The sequence below is a fragment of the Neophocaena asiaeorientalis genome, unplaced genomic scaffold (genome assembly GCF_003031525.2).
Source record: "Neophocaena asiaeorientalis asiaeorientalis breed wild unplaced genomic scaffold, Neophocaena_asiaeorientalis_V1.1 scaffold160, whole genome shotgun sequence".
Taxonomy (NCBI): domain Eukaryota; kingdom Metazoa; phylum Chordata; class Mammalia; order Artiodactyla; family Phocoenidae; genus Neophocaena; species Neophocaena asiaeorientalis.
Genome location: NW_020175675.1, coordinates 3,799,774 through 3,814,519, shown reverse-complemented (window position 1 = coordinate 3,814,519; position 14,746 = coordinate 3,799,774). Strand labels below are relative to the sequence as shown.

The following is a 14,746-nucleotide window of genomic DNA, read 5'->3' as shown; positions in this document are numbered from 1 at the left end:
AGAAAGAAAGAGAAAGTCAGAGTCTACAATCCTTGGTTGGTAATTATTCCCTCTCAGAACTTTAACAGTTCTTGTCTCTGATTTTGTTTGTTTATTTGTTATACTTATCTTTTATCTGCTTTTAACATCTCTTGATTCTGGTGTTCTACAGTTCCAATATAAAGTGTTGTTTTGGGTGGGAATTTATTTTCCTTTGTATTACTAGGGATTTGAGAGGTTTCCTGAATCTAAACATTGGTGACTCTCTTCAATTCTGGGCAATTCCCATAGATTATCTCTTTAGTATTTCTTTTTCCCACATGCTCTTCCTTCTAGAACTCAGATCAGATACAAAAATCAATCACTGTACCCTGTCCCCTAACCTGGCTTTCATATTTTCCATCTCTTCATCACTCTGTGGTGCATGCTGGTTATTTATTTCAAATGTGTCTTCTAATTTGTTGAGTCTCTCTTTACCTGTGTCTAATCTGCTGTTTCAGCATTCAATAAATTCTTTATTTCAGTGATTACATTTTTCATTTCTCAATATTACTTTTTCAATTCTACTTGATCATTTTGATAGTCTCTTATTCTTTCATTCTTCTAATCTTTTATTTCTTTATACATATAAAACAAATTTTATATCCTAAATCTATTTCAATATATACAGTTATTTTGGTCTAATTCTGTAGTTTATTATTTCTGATGATTCTTCCTCTTGCATTTTATGTTTTTATTTTTATTGTGAGCATATGTTTCCTGGAAATGGATCTGTAAGAGCCTAGATGACTGTATTCAACAGGAAGACAAGATGTGGAAAGAAAGTGCCAGAAGTAGAGGGAGGGGTAAGTGAAAGTCCTGATGGAAGAATGCCACTGTAGCTAGGTGGTGGTTGTAGTTTAGGGTCAGTTAAAGGAGAGACTAGGAACAATAAGTGAAGGGAAGGGACCTTTCAAGGAATAAGTGTGTGTGTGTGTGTGTGTGTGTGTGTGTGTGTGTGTGTGTGTGTGTGATGTGAGGGAAGATTCGAAAATCTCTACCCAGAAAAGCAAGATCATCAGGTAAGTGGTCTTTAGAAAGATTATTCTGGCAGCAGGATAGCAAATGGATCAGAAGGAGGTGAGGTAGAGACAGGAAAATCATGAAGACAACAATAGTAAATGCCAGGGCTTTCCTGGTGGCGCAGTGGTTGAGAATCTGCCTGCCAGTGCAGGGGACACGGGTTCGAGCCCTGGTCTGGGAAGATCCCACATGCCGCAGGGCAACTAGGCCCGTGAGCCACAACTACTGAGCCTGCGTGTCTGGAGCCTGTGCTCCCCAACAAGAAGGCCGCGATAGTGAGAGGCCCGTGCACCACGATGAAGAGAGGCCCCCGCTCGCCGCGACTAGAGAAAGCCCTCGCACAGAAACGAAGACCCAACACGGCCAAAAATAAATAAATAAATAAAATTTTTTTAAAAATAGTAAATGCCAGAGATTTAGAGGGTTTGAATAAGTCAGTAATGGGATAACTGCAGAAAAGGGGACATGAGAAAATTCAAGAGATGGGGCTAAACCTAACCTTTCAGAATCAAACAGTAATGCTCTCTTCCCAAGGATCCACACCAAAGTTTTCATACCCATTCTAAGTGAGATGACATTCCAAAGCATACAAAATATGTTTGACTTGGACACTAACACTCATTTCACTATCATAAATGTCAAACAATCCATATTGATGGTCAGATACTATATGTCTTAGAAGACTTCATAAAAAACAGCCGGATAACAAGCAGTATATGTTTCAGAGGCATATTGTCTTGATCTAGGGAGTCCTTTACAGCTAATGGAAAAATATATGTCTGGCTAATGGTTTATCAATTTTGTTTATCTTCTCAAAGAACCAGCTTTTAGTTTTATTGATCTTTGCTATCGTTTCCTTCATATTTTTGTGACCACCTAGAGGGGTGGGATAGGGAGGGTGGGAGGGAGGGTGACACAAGAGGGAAGAGATATGGAAACATATGTATATGTATAACTGATTCACTTTGTTATAAAGCAGAAGCTAACACACCATTGTTAAGCAATTATACTCCAATAAAGATGTTAAAAATTATATATATATATATATATACGAAACTGAAAGAAGTTAAAGTTGCTAGTGACAATTTAATCCAAATAGCTTAATCTGAAAAGCTTTATTGTTTAGAGAGATATAATACTACAGAAAGCTGAAACATATCAATGTACTGTTAGAGTTTCTAATTCTATGACATAAACTTATTTTTAAATATTCTTCTTTTGTAATATTGTCTTAATCTTGCAGTATTAGTGATAATACTTTGAATAATGGAAATACCCAGTATAAAAGCCTTTCCCTAAAATTGCTTATCTGATTATTCTACCCAAAGTCATGGACCAAAGTCACATTTCTGATTTTACACTTGAGATTAACAGGAGCAATAGTAATGGCTAAAATTCACTGAGGACTTACTATGTTCCAGGCATTATCTATATATATTAATTAATTTAATCTTCATAACAGGTCTATGAGATGGGGTATAATTATTACTTATATTTTTGGAGACAAGGAAACTGAGACACAGAAAGGATAAGCAAATTACCCAGGGTCACACAGCTGGCATTAATCAGTGGAAGCAGAAACCTAATCCAAACATTCCTTTCATAACCACTCCACTCCACTGCCTATCTGAAAGTGTGACTCATTATGTTAGTACATCTTGTTGAATTTTATAGTTTTATGCTGTTTGAAGGAGTGCTGCTGGAATCATCTTCATTTATATACCTCCACTGTGCCCTTCTATGTAATTCTGAAAATACAATCTTTGTTTGAAAACAGAGATAGTCTTAAAGTGATAGCATGTGCATTTTGTCATGCCTTTGAGCTAGCTGGTCATAAGACTTCTCAAAGATAATAACAGGTTTTGTTGACAATAATGGCCAGCCATAAACAGACTCAGAAATCCCTCACCCTAGACCAGGGGGTCAAGTCTGCAAGCACAATGGGAGCTTCCACTTGATGTTGCAGGTTACTGGACGCAGAGTCCATGGTTCTCACTCCCAGAGGCAGCTGTGACCCAAATGAATTTAGCCTCATCGGTGTCAAGGAGACAACTGGACACCTATACTGAAGTGCAGTGGCCACCTGTGCACCTGCAAGCCCTCTGCCCTGATGTGCAGTGAGCCTTTCCCACCTGGATTAGATGCTGCTTCAAGTATCAGGTAGACGCTATGAACCAGGCTTGGGGAGAATGCCAATTATACACTGCCCCCAGGCACCTCTGTTTCAGGCTCCTCCTGAATATGGAGGCTTGCTAAGATCAGACTTGATCAAGATCTCCCTAGATACAGTCATCTTGCCTAATAATACCTGCCAGAAGGCCTCCTCTTTGCTGCTTATTGGTCTTTGGTAGTTCCCCTGACACCTGGCCTTTTCAAGCTCTCCCTCAGGGCTTCCCAGCAACTCTTAGAACAGGCACCATGCTTTTTATCAAAGCCTTGGGTCAGAAATTATGTCAGGCATTTTCCTACTGGAAGAAAACAAAACACTCAAAATCAGCCAATGGATCCTTCCGTGAACAAATCAGTTGGCTAGTAGAGGGCTCAGGGATAGTCACATAAAAATTCATTTTTATTAGGCCACCTAAAAAATGATTATAAAATACACAGAGGGATTCTGCAGATATTCTATATACTTTCAAGGTAGCATATTTAAAATATATTAATTTCTCCATTTATTTGGTACTTACTGAGTACCATCAGCAAAGCACTGTAGGAACAAAGAAGCGTGATTCTGTTTTCAGGAAGTTTAAAATCTGATCAAGGAGGGAGATATGTAACCAAGCATCTGTTCTATGAAGCCAATAGGAGCCTGAAAGCTAGTGCTTTTCATAATAGATGTTAAACTAATTACCTAAATGGATTGTGCATTTTGCTTTCTTGTCAAAGTGATGCGGTCAAAGCATCTGGTCAAGGAACAAGTTGCCATCACTTCCTGGCTCCACCACTGATCACAAGGGCCACCCTTTCCTGTCACAGTAGCTGGATAAGAGCAGTCACAACACAGACAAAACAGTGAAAGTCAGATCTGGGGATCTTGCTGGATGTTTTGGGAAAGAGAATCATTCACCTTTTTACTTATCCAACAAATATGTATTGAGAACCCACTGTCTTCCAGGACCATCCCTGTGCTCTGGGGATTAGGAAGTAGGAATAACAACAAAAAAGAAAGAGGAAGTCTCTGCTTTCTTGGACTTGAGTTGAGGGAATAAACAAATACATGCTTAGTGCTTCAGGGTAATAAGGACCAAAGTCCAAATAGAGGAAAGCATTCTCTCTATCACTGCGACTAGGAAGGTTGACCTTGGACATGGAGCTACCAAGCAGATTCCTGCCTGAGCATCAAGCTCACACTGGGAAGACAGAGCTGAAAGATGAAGAGAGGCTGATCCTGATGGCACAGGCTCATCTGGATCTAACCTTGCCTGAAATGAAATGATGTGAACCAACAATTACCAGTTTTGTTTAAGTCACTTGCCAATACCCCAGTCCTTCACACTCCCATTTCTTATTACTCCACATATAATCAAACAGCCATTAAGTCCTGAAAGTGTTCTTTGTGTGCAGTGTCACTTTTTCATTCTCACTGCCATCCTCCCACTTCAGTCCCTCTTACACCTGGGAAATGGAATAACAGTGGAAGACCTCAGGGGGATGGATCCCACAGGAAGTAGTGAAGGAGGAAGAACACCTCTTTGGCTGGCCAAATCCACGTTAAGTCAACCCAGAAAGTCATTCGGCATCACCTCCATCTAAGAAAATGGAGGAAGATGCTCATGGAGGCTCTGGGCATGTTGATGCTGGGGGTTGGGAGGGAGGCCTTGGGAGGGTGGGTAACCCAGTCTCATCCCTGGGATGAGATCGCGTTGGGATCGTGATTAAGATACAACATATGGGGCTTCCCTGGTGGCGCAGTGGTTGAGAGTCCGCCTGCCGATGCAGGGCACGCGGGTTCGTGCCCCGGTCCGGGAAGATCCCACATGCCGCGGGGCAGCTGGGTCCGTGAGCCATGCCGCTGAGCCTGCGCGTCTGGAGCCTGTGCTCCGCAATGGGAGAGGCCACAGCGGTGAGAGGCCCACGTACCGCCCCCCCCCCAAAAAAAAAAGATACAACATATGTCCTTTTCATGCTCAAATGCGCAATAGCCTGCAGGATGTATCTTCCCACTCCTGTTTCACCTTGCAGCAATATTCATGAGGAAAAGGAACTTTTCCTAGGCAAACATGCAGCCTATCTTCCAACAAATGAATCCTATCACTTAGAAGAAGAACAAGTGAAATCAGCGATGCAAATCTCCCAAAGATCAGGTTTTCAGGTTTCTTAAAATAGATCAGTAGTTCATCATGACAAAAGAATAGTAAATAATTATGATCCAAAATTTATTCTCATAATCTGGAAAATCAATATTATGTTTGTTAACCTTGTACCATAGCTCAAAATAGATCATTTGACTTACCTCTAATAGGTAATTGACTCTGAGATCTGTCAATTCTACTGTGTTCTATGCCAGGAGAAGTATTTTTCAGAAATGTTCCTTGTCACTTTAAGAAAGCAAAGAGTAATTTGGCGTTTGCTCCCTTAAACTCTCTTATACATACCTTAACTAAACTCTATTCAACATATCCTCTTTCAGTCTCCCAATTTTTTTAACCCCTCGCAATGACGGCATGGTTCACACCATAGAAAAGGACGTCCTCTGAAATGTCAAGGCTCACAGGTTTTCTTATCAGAACTTCCATGAATCGGGACTTCCCTGGTGGAGTAGTGGTTAAGAGTCCGCCTGCCAATGCAGGGAACACGGGTTGGATCTCTGGTCCCGGAAGATCCCACATGCCGTGGAGCAACTAAGCCCATGCACCACAACTACTGAAGCCCTTGCGCCTAGAGCCCGTGCGCCGGAACAAGAGAAGGCACCTCAGTGAGAAGCCCGCGCACCACAACAAAGAGTAACCCCCGCTGGCCGCAACTAGAGAAAGCCTGTAGCCTCAGTGCCACAATGAAGACCAAAAATAAATAAATAAATTAATTAATTAAAAAAACAAAACTTCCATGAATTAACACAACGTTGCAGAGAAGCCTAAGAATCACAGACACACAGGAGCTAGCCAGCTTGATGACATTACACAGCTATTTTTTTCTTTTTATGTTGTATTATTATACTTTTAGTGTATAGCAATGTCCTTATTCTCAAGTTTCTAATCATCAAAGACACAGCAAATGTAAAGCTATATGACAAATCCTTAATTTTGATAATCTCCAAATATTTGAACAGATGTCTATAGAAACATATTATCTTTCTTACATCAGCCAAATCTGAGACATTAAAATAGTTAACAGTTCTTAAAATATTTTCTTCCATAATAGTTTATATTAAAATTACTTTCTTTGACCTGAATCAAACTACTGAATTATTTTCTAATGCTTATCAGATTCCCTTTATTATATCTATTCACCTTTAAATCAAAATCCTACCAGCCATTCCTTAGAACTATATTAACAGGAACCAGGACCTGGGAAGGCCTCAGAGGCAGGTTAAGTGCTGCTGGTTCTAAAGGTGGCTGCATACCAATATCCTAGAACACAAAACACCTCCGACACGTGAAGGTAATAGCTTCAACTGGATCAGGGCAGATGTCTTTGTATTTCCTGATTGCTCAGAAATCCAAAGTGGAGAACATCTGTTCTGCATGGTAACAAGTAAGAAATAGCTCAATCCCACATAACTGGATTGTCACCTCATCCAATCTGTGCCTCTCTTACAACTATTGACAGTGGTTTTTAATTCCTTCAGCAGGTCTCTCTACCCAACCAGCCTCCCTTGAGACACACAAACATACGTACACACACAGGGTTCATTCTGCCACTTCTCCCACCAATTCACCACTCCAAGAAAGAGTGTATTTAGCTTAACTTTATCAAGCTCTTTGGTTGCCTGAGGATTTATAAACGTTAAAATAAAAACTAATTACAACCTTAAGAACTGCAGGTGGCACCTGGTCTTATGTCTCAAGGCAGCAGGTCACTCCTGCATTCACCCAAGCAGCAATGTCCGTGCTTGCTCCTAAGCTCCAGAGAAACCCTCTGTTGGGTCTTGGACACCCCAAGTAATGAGATGCTACTGAAACGAGAATGTGGGGACCCTAGGTCTATGCCACAGTGTTAAGTGGCTTCTGAGGTTATCGAAACTGTCACTGATTCCAAACAAGGTTCACCAGCGCCTTCCTCCCACAGTGGTCCAGTGAACACGTGGCATAAAAATTCCTTCTCCACAGGTGACAGCCACTAAGGCCAGAGATGGAACCACGGGTGATACAACTTAGGAACACATAAATTTAAATATCTGATACACCATTTACCATATCCCTAAAGTGACACATCCAAAAGTATCATATTTGCCAGTTTAAAAAACCAACTTTTTTAAAGTTTCTCTCCATGAGTTAGCTATAACTAGCACATCCTCCATGAGTATCTTTTCCTAATGTACTACCGAGTAAAAACTTAATAAAAGCCATAGCCTAGATAAAATATATCATTTTTTCATTTGTGATTAACAGCCTTGGAGGGAGGTTTTTTTTTAAACTGGTCCACTAAATGGGCATATATTTAAAATAAATTATATAGTTTCTAACTTTAAACTACTCAAAATTTCAAGTACTTTATGTTTCAATACTATTTCAAATCAGCACATTGAAAATACCCACTACCAGGAAACTAAGGAGAATATTTTTATTGCTAGCCAGACTCCCTATATTATTATTGAAAAGTAAAGTTTCTAATGAACCAGAAAGGAAATTTATTGTAAAGCAACACTCAAACTAAGCACATGTATTATCACACAAGGTTATGTACACACCTACCAGACATGTGCAATCTCTATGTCAGAGCATTATTTTCAGAAAGTTAAAAACACAACACGTACAAATATAGAACAAATGCCTGTCAGAGAATCATAAACTCGTTAATGACTAATCCAGTAAAAGCGCATTTTGAGAAACTAGGAATTTACAGGCATTTATGGAAGAACGTTAGAATGAGATTTGCTAGGTTACATAAAAACTGATCAATGTCCTACAGGGCAATAAAAACTTTGTAGTTACCATATGTCCCAGAAAAAAAAAAAAAAAGAAATCATCAATTTCAGCGTCTAAACTCCAATCAAATAGTAAATGACCAAATCAGACATGGGTGCATTCTTCTAGGTAATTAAACAATCGTGGGCCTATTAAACAATGTTCCTGCATAATGTCAAAAGGTCACTCTATCATACCCTCTCTTTTTTAACTTTTTATTTTACATTGGAGTATGGTTGATTTACCATGTTGTGTTAGTTTTCACAGTATTTACAAGTTGCGTATAACTTTAATTAGCACAAAGATTTTAACCTTATGCCATAGAACTCAAACTGGAAAAAACAAGTATGATATCTTGAAGGAACATATTACATATGGTTTACTGCCTCTCAGAAATAGGTAGACATAAATAATTCAGTTTTAAAAGTTAATCAATACGATACAACAGAGCCTATAGCAATCAGCACCGCAGCGGGCCCCAGGTAGGCAGATGGAGTGCGAACACTTTAGAAGTTGCTCTGAAGAACTTTGTATGTTGAAGCCAAGCCTTTAAAGGCTCTGAAAAGTGGGGAGAAGATCCAGAGGTTAATTTCACATTTGTTTTTCAGGATTAGAATTAGAATTGCAGGTAAACCCTGGATTTATTCATTCCAAATTGTTTGAACTCTTTTATACTTTTATAAGTATACTTGTATATTCAAATTCTGATTTTGATTTAAAGGGAAAAATTCAAATTCAAATTTGCTCAGTTAATTGAGATTTTTGTTAGTGAATATGTCCTTTATTTAGTACTTTTGAATGATTTGGGGTTTTTTTTCCAGATCAACTCAAAGGAGCAGACATTCTTGAGCTCCAGTCTCCTCCCCAGAACAGGCTTTCAGGCGTGGGAGGGTCACTGATAATGTGTCTTTAGGGTCATTTTGTTTGTTTGTTTGCTTAAAGAGTCTCCCCCAGTTGCATAAGCTTCAGGACCCTCACAGCTCTAGCCTTGCCTGTCACTCTGTGTTGATAGTCACATGGACTTTGTAAGTTTTTTTGGAGAAAAAAATGTTGTTTTCCCTAAGTTTTCAAAAATATTCTGACCTCAGTGTTTCCGGGAAGTTTATTCAAATATGATGTTTTTTAAAAACACAGTCCGTTTACCAGTTTGTTGAAGACTCTTTCCAAAAAGTCCAAGCTCCAGTGCTTACTAAATACCTCTCTCTATATTCTATGCTCATTTTCCCCAACATGTTTCACTGAATCACGAATGGATTCCCCATTCACCTGCTCCACCTCTGATAGGCTCCCTCCCTAAACCAAGGAACATATTACATATGGTCTAATGCCTTTCAGAAGTAGGCAGACATAAATAATTCAATCTAAATATCAACCAAAATACTGACATTTTCTTATTCAGATTATATCTCTTCTTCCTCCCCAAAGATCTGAAAATTCATAAAGAAACAGTAGATTCACAGGGATAATCCTGATTAACTTGGAGGATTCGACTCACTCTAGATAACCACTAAGCACACTATTGAGGCAAAAAGAAGCCTGCACCAATTAAAACAGTAGCAGGATTTTAGTCCATATTACCCAAGGTGAAAACTTCTTTATGGACTGTATTGTCTTAGCACACGTGGCATTACTTGAGATTGACTGTGCTCACATAGCAACAGAATATGTTGATGACACTTAGCAAATAATTACAAAGAATCTCTGCCCATTGAAATGACAGGAGTTCTGACAAACAATATCCTTGAGAAGAGACATATGATAAACACACTATTAGACATTCACTTAAATCAATTCTCACGATTGTATACTTCTTAGCAGTTGTAGCATTATGTTCAGTTCCTCCATTCTGCAATGCATATATTTTTATACCAAATTCTTAAGGTTCATCATGTTATTGGGTTAGGATAATTTATACAGCAAGTGTCTCACTATTATACTATATATGTTATTTTTATTTTAAAAGAATAATATTGTGTGATAATATCTATTAGAGGATCATATTAATAAACTTTCATTAAAGATGATACAGTAACATTTCAGCACATAAGGAGCCATTGCTCCAGTGAAGAAAGGATTCAAATCTGATACGAATCTTCAAATTGAGGTGCTAATATATTTGCCTAGATCAAGCACTAGGTATTACATGAAGATCACATGTTTGTCTCTCATGTTGGCCAACAAAATGGGCTTGATCTGCTCCCCCAACCAAGGGCAGAGACCTCTCATATATATGCAGGATGTAACAGGGAAGAGGCCTTGTTGGATAAAAACAAATCCTGATTACCGCTCCTAGAACAGTGATTCAAGCTGTGTGCCCCACCTGTAGTGGGCCAGAAATACATCTTTTATTCTCACAACAAGAAGGGCACTTTTGACAGGGGAAGGAAACAAAAGGAGACTTCTAGAGAAAATTACAAGTACTGAGATTTAACAGGGTGCGGATGAGTGTATAACACTCACTAAATTGAACCCCTGGGTCTACAAATGTCATCATTTACATCAAATAATCACCATCAACAGCGGCTGAAATGTCTAACACTGGCTTCAGTTCTTTTCAGAGATTTCAGTCCTTTTTCTATTCACTGGGGAGTAGAGTTAGGGAGGGAGGACAGCAGCTACTAGCTATAGCTTGTACTTTACTTATATGGGGAAAATAATTCAGCTGTAAATTCCAGTTGTGTTGTTCCTTAATCAGGAAAGAGTGAACATTACTCCTCAAAGTGACATGCGATCCAGGAGACAGATTTACAACACTAAATATGCAATCAAAATATTGACATTTTCTTATTCAGATTATATCTCTTCTTCCTCCCCCCCAAAAGATCTGAAAGTTCATAAATAGTAGATTCACAGGGATAATCCTAAAACATAGAGCTATTGCCCTCTTCCACTTGTGGCTCATGGTAGGAAGTGAGCAAACCAACCACTGTCTGCACAACAACTTCTGGAAAGCAGGACTCTAACTTGGAATCTGTATTCTAACTTTCCTCTTGCGTTCCATTTAAGAGGATAACTCCATTAGAATAACACTTTCATCTTGACTAAATACAAAGAGTTCTAGAAGGCAGACCAAGTAGAGATGCACAATTTTTAAATATCAGGTCCTAGGCCATATTTTAGAGGATGCTGTCCATTCAACTTGTTTTATCTTCAAAAAGACAGAAAATAAGAGAAAAAAAATAACAACATGTTTTTGGCTATTTAGAAACATTACTCTCACCCTGTGTAGACTCCTCCTGACTTAAAATTTCCCATTAATTATAAAGATTCATGTCAAAACATGGATAATTTCTGAGATGTCAAATGTTTCAACCAAGTTCTGTATGAGAGTATGTCTTATGCCAGAACCTCACCCAGGTTGACACCCCCGTCTGACTAATTTACTACTGAGAACCAGTTGTAAATAGAGGGAAAATGTCACTGTATCCTTTTGGGGAGAAGATCTTTACCTTTTTAAAAATTTACATACAGTTCTCATTATTTTATCAGGGCTTAAGAATATTTCATTTTTGTTAGTTTTAAAGTCTTGTCTGAAAAGATTACTTGAGTTCTTAAAACACTTCTTAGGAATAAAAGGTTAGCAATCAAAAGACTTGAGCAAATGCTGATGTTCGTGATTTCTTGTTGGTAGCCTAAATCCCATCCTGCTGGCAAACTCCTCTTTAGAATTTCTCAAATGATGGGACAGGACTAAAAGAACCCTCTACCTTGATTTATGTAGTAACAAATTTCAAATACGGGTTTGAAATACCTTGCTTATATATACATCTACACATACAAACAAACACCTCCCAAATATTCGAGAGTTAAGGAAAAACCCAATTGGTCAAATTAGCTAATCTAGACTATAATAAGATTCATTCACCATTACTTCTACTGCTACAAAGGATACTGTCAAATGATATTAGCCATCAATTATCAAACACAGTTTGTGTGGCCTCTATGAAGCTTTAAGTCTGCAAAGACATTTAAATATATACTTGACACTTGAACAACTATAATAGCCATCTTTGTGGTGATCAAGGATTCTAACTGTAGTATCTAAAATGTTCTTAGCCATGCAAATTTACATAGGTACTTTTAGCTTACTGAACTTTCAGTGAGTACTAAACACATCTAAATAAAACAGAGGCTGAAAAGTGAAAACTAGCATTGACATTTGAAGAGTCAGCCAGAGACCCAGACGAACTGAGCTTAGAGCTATATCCAATTCAGAAAAGGATATCTGCCTGGATATTCAGACACCGAGCACCTCAGAGCATGTGACTCTTAAAAAAGATGCTCAGTTTGAAGAACATGATACCTCTGTGGATTTCAGGGAATATGATACAAACAGAAAATAAAGAAATATCAAAATAACTGATCTTGCAATATCCTGTAATCACAACTAAGGAGACAAGAAAGGCAGCACAGCGCTCTTCTTCTAAGGGAAGGATTTTTGAAGCCATATTTCCTTTAAGTAAGAGTGACCTCTGGTGACTTTTTAATTGCACCTCAGTGTACTATGTTAAATTATTCTACAATTCTTTTATACTAGCAAATCATTTAGTACTAGTCATTTTTAATTTCTTAGCAAAGTGATAAATGCTTTACTGCAGGACCTAAGGATTTCATGTAAACGCCCCTATATTAGTTAATTCATGGAAATTGTGCCCAAAGCTAAATTAAAATTCTGAAACACAGGGCAGTATTTTCTTAAAGGAGACTAAGGCTCATTTTCAGGAGTGACTCATATAATATGGCATTAAATGAGCTGATACTACATGATGACAACACAAACTTATCACAGCCTCGGGGCATATATGGATGAATGCTGGAAGGGTAACTATTTGTGCAAGATGCTTTTCACTTTAGCACAAACTTCCTGGTAAGGGCAGAGTTCCCCAGCCCACCCCACCCCCAGATAAAACTGGACACCCAGCAACAAGTTCGGTTTCTAACATGCCTACTAGCACTTTCTTGAAATGCATAATAGCTTGCCTTACTCCCTACAACCTGATTTTTAAAAAATTCTTGAGGGGGATGGGATGTGGATGTAGGACTAAGGGGACTTTCTTAAAATCCCTCAAGGAAAATCCCTCAAGCCCTATGATGGAGATTTCAATCTGAATAACACTTCGAAAACTTTTTCTGATTTCCAGATTAAAATGCCTTGAGGTCCGCTGAATCAATCTGGCTAGCATCTTTAGATCAGACTCACATTTCCAGTCCAGAACTGAGAGGTTAATACATCTTCACTGAACCAACAAAATCAGAAACACAGCACATCACAATATACAAGCATGTGCACTTGCAAATGAACCTGAATGGCAGGTTACGTTTTTCCTTTAAGCAAAAGCCTTCTGCTTCTGAGGGGTCTATCCTTCTCGTAATCCTGGGGACTATCCAGGTTTGCCGCCTGGGCTCTGCTGCGGAGCCTGCCCGCTGCTGCAGCGCCCGAGTTCTTGGTACCCGATCCGCAGGGCGCCAACTGCAAACATCTACGCTAATGCAGGACACGGCCAGGTCGGCCAGCGATTTCTTTTCTGACATAAATCCTGCAAAATGAATTCATAGTAAAAAGAAATAAATGACACATTGGCACGCTCTTCTCTCCTCATCTCCTGCAATTCTCGCTCTGGTCTCTCTCTGCCTCAATATTCTCATGTTAATTTTAGGTTTTACTAGAACTTGAGTTTTCTCAATGAATATTCAAAACAACAGCACACAGACGAAATTCAGCTCCAGACGAGTTAAAACAGGCTTTGTGTATTACAGACTTGACAAGTGGAAAAACCATTGTAAACCATCCTATCCAAGCGTTGGGACTTTGCGATGTTTTTTAAATGCCTCATTTTCAGAAACAGGCCAGTGATTCCATTTGTAAAATTCAATTATTTTTTAAAAAACACGAATTCTAAGTTGTCAGTATAAGTTTTAAAAGATTTGCTGTACTCACAAGTATTCCCTGCTGCTAATGTACTCCAGGGCTGGGCAGACAAAAGAAAGAGCATCCTGAGACAGGCTCCCGCGGCGGGGTCCATGTTCACAGTCGCCAGGGCTCCCCACCCCAAAACCCACGGCGTCCAGACAGCTGCTCTGAGCCGGAGTCTGCAAGCTCCCTCCCGCTCAGGGTAGCCAGCGCTCCCTCCTCCCGGCTCGGCGAACCCGCGCAGCCGGCGGGGCGGGAGCCCCAGCCTGCAGCCACACCCCCACCCCCACCCGCTCCCGCTGCGCTGCGAGCCCCACGCGTCCCGGGCGCTCCTGGCGGTGGCGGGAGGAAGTGCGAGTCAAGTCGGTGAAGGTCTTCAACCTGCGCTTGCTCCGAATCCGAATCCGTGGTCCTAGCTCCTTCACCTGCAGGTTTCCCACTCTGAACAGCTGAGCAGTTCAGTGGACTTCAGTCTGAGACCGAGCTTCACCACGCTGATGATGCTTGAACATTAACACTGATGCTAGGAAAAATGTAAGTATTTTTTTTTTTTTGGCTGAAAAGAAGTTAGGACAAGTAACTAATCCGGTTTGAAGAAAATATTTACATGTACTGAGAACTGTTGTAAAAAAGACTGCTTTTGTTTTCTCAACTCATTTAATGATTCATATTTAAAAATAAAAACCTAAAGTAACCTTATTATGGTAATCATTTCGAAATATATACA

The 14,746-nt window shown here is 39.4% G+C and overlaps 1 protein-coding gene across 1 annotated transcript in view; it reads right to left on the bottom strand.

The window, feature by feature from the left end:
• Positions 1–14,131, bottom strand: part of LOC112390847 (contactin-associated protein-like 3) — a 184,079-nt gene extending 169,948 nt beyond the window's left edge. The window contains exon 1 of the mRNA XM_024731938.1: positions 14,047–14,131. Coding sequence (XP_024587706.1) covers positions 14,047–14,131 — 85 coding nt within the window. The remainder of the gene's footprint in view (positions 1–14,046) is intronic.
• Positions 14,132–14,746: the final 615 nt, after the last annotated feature.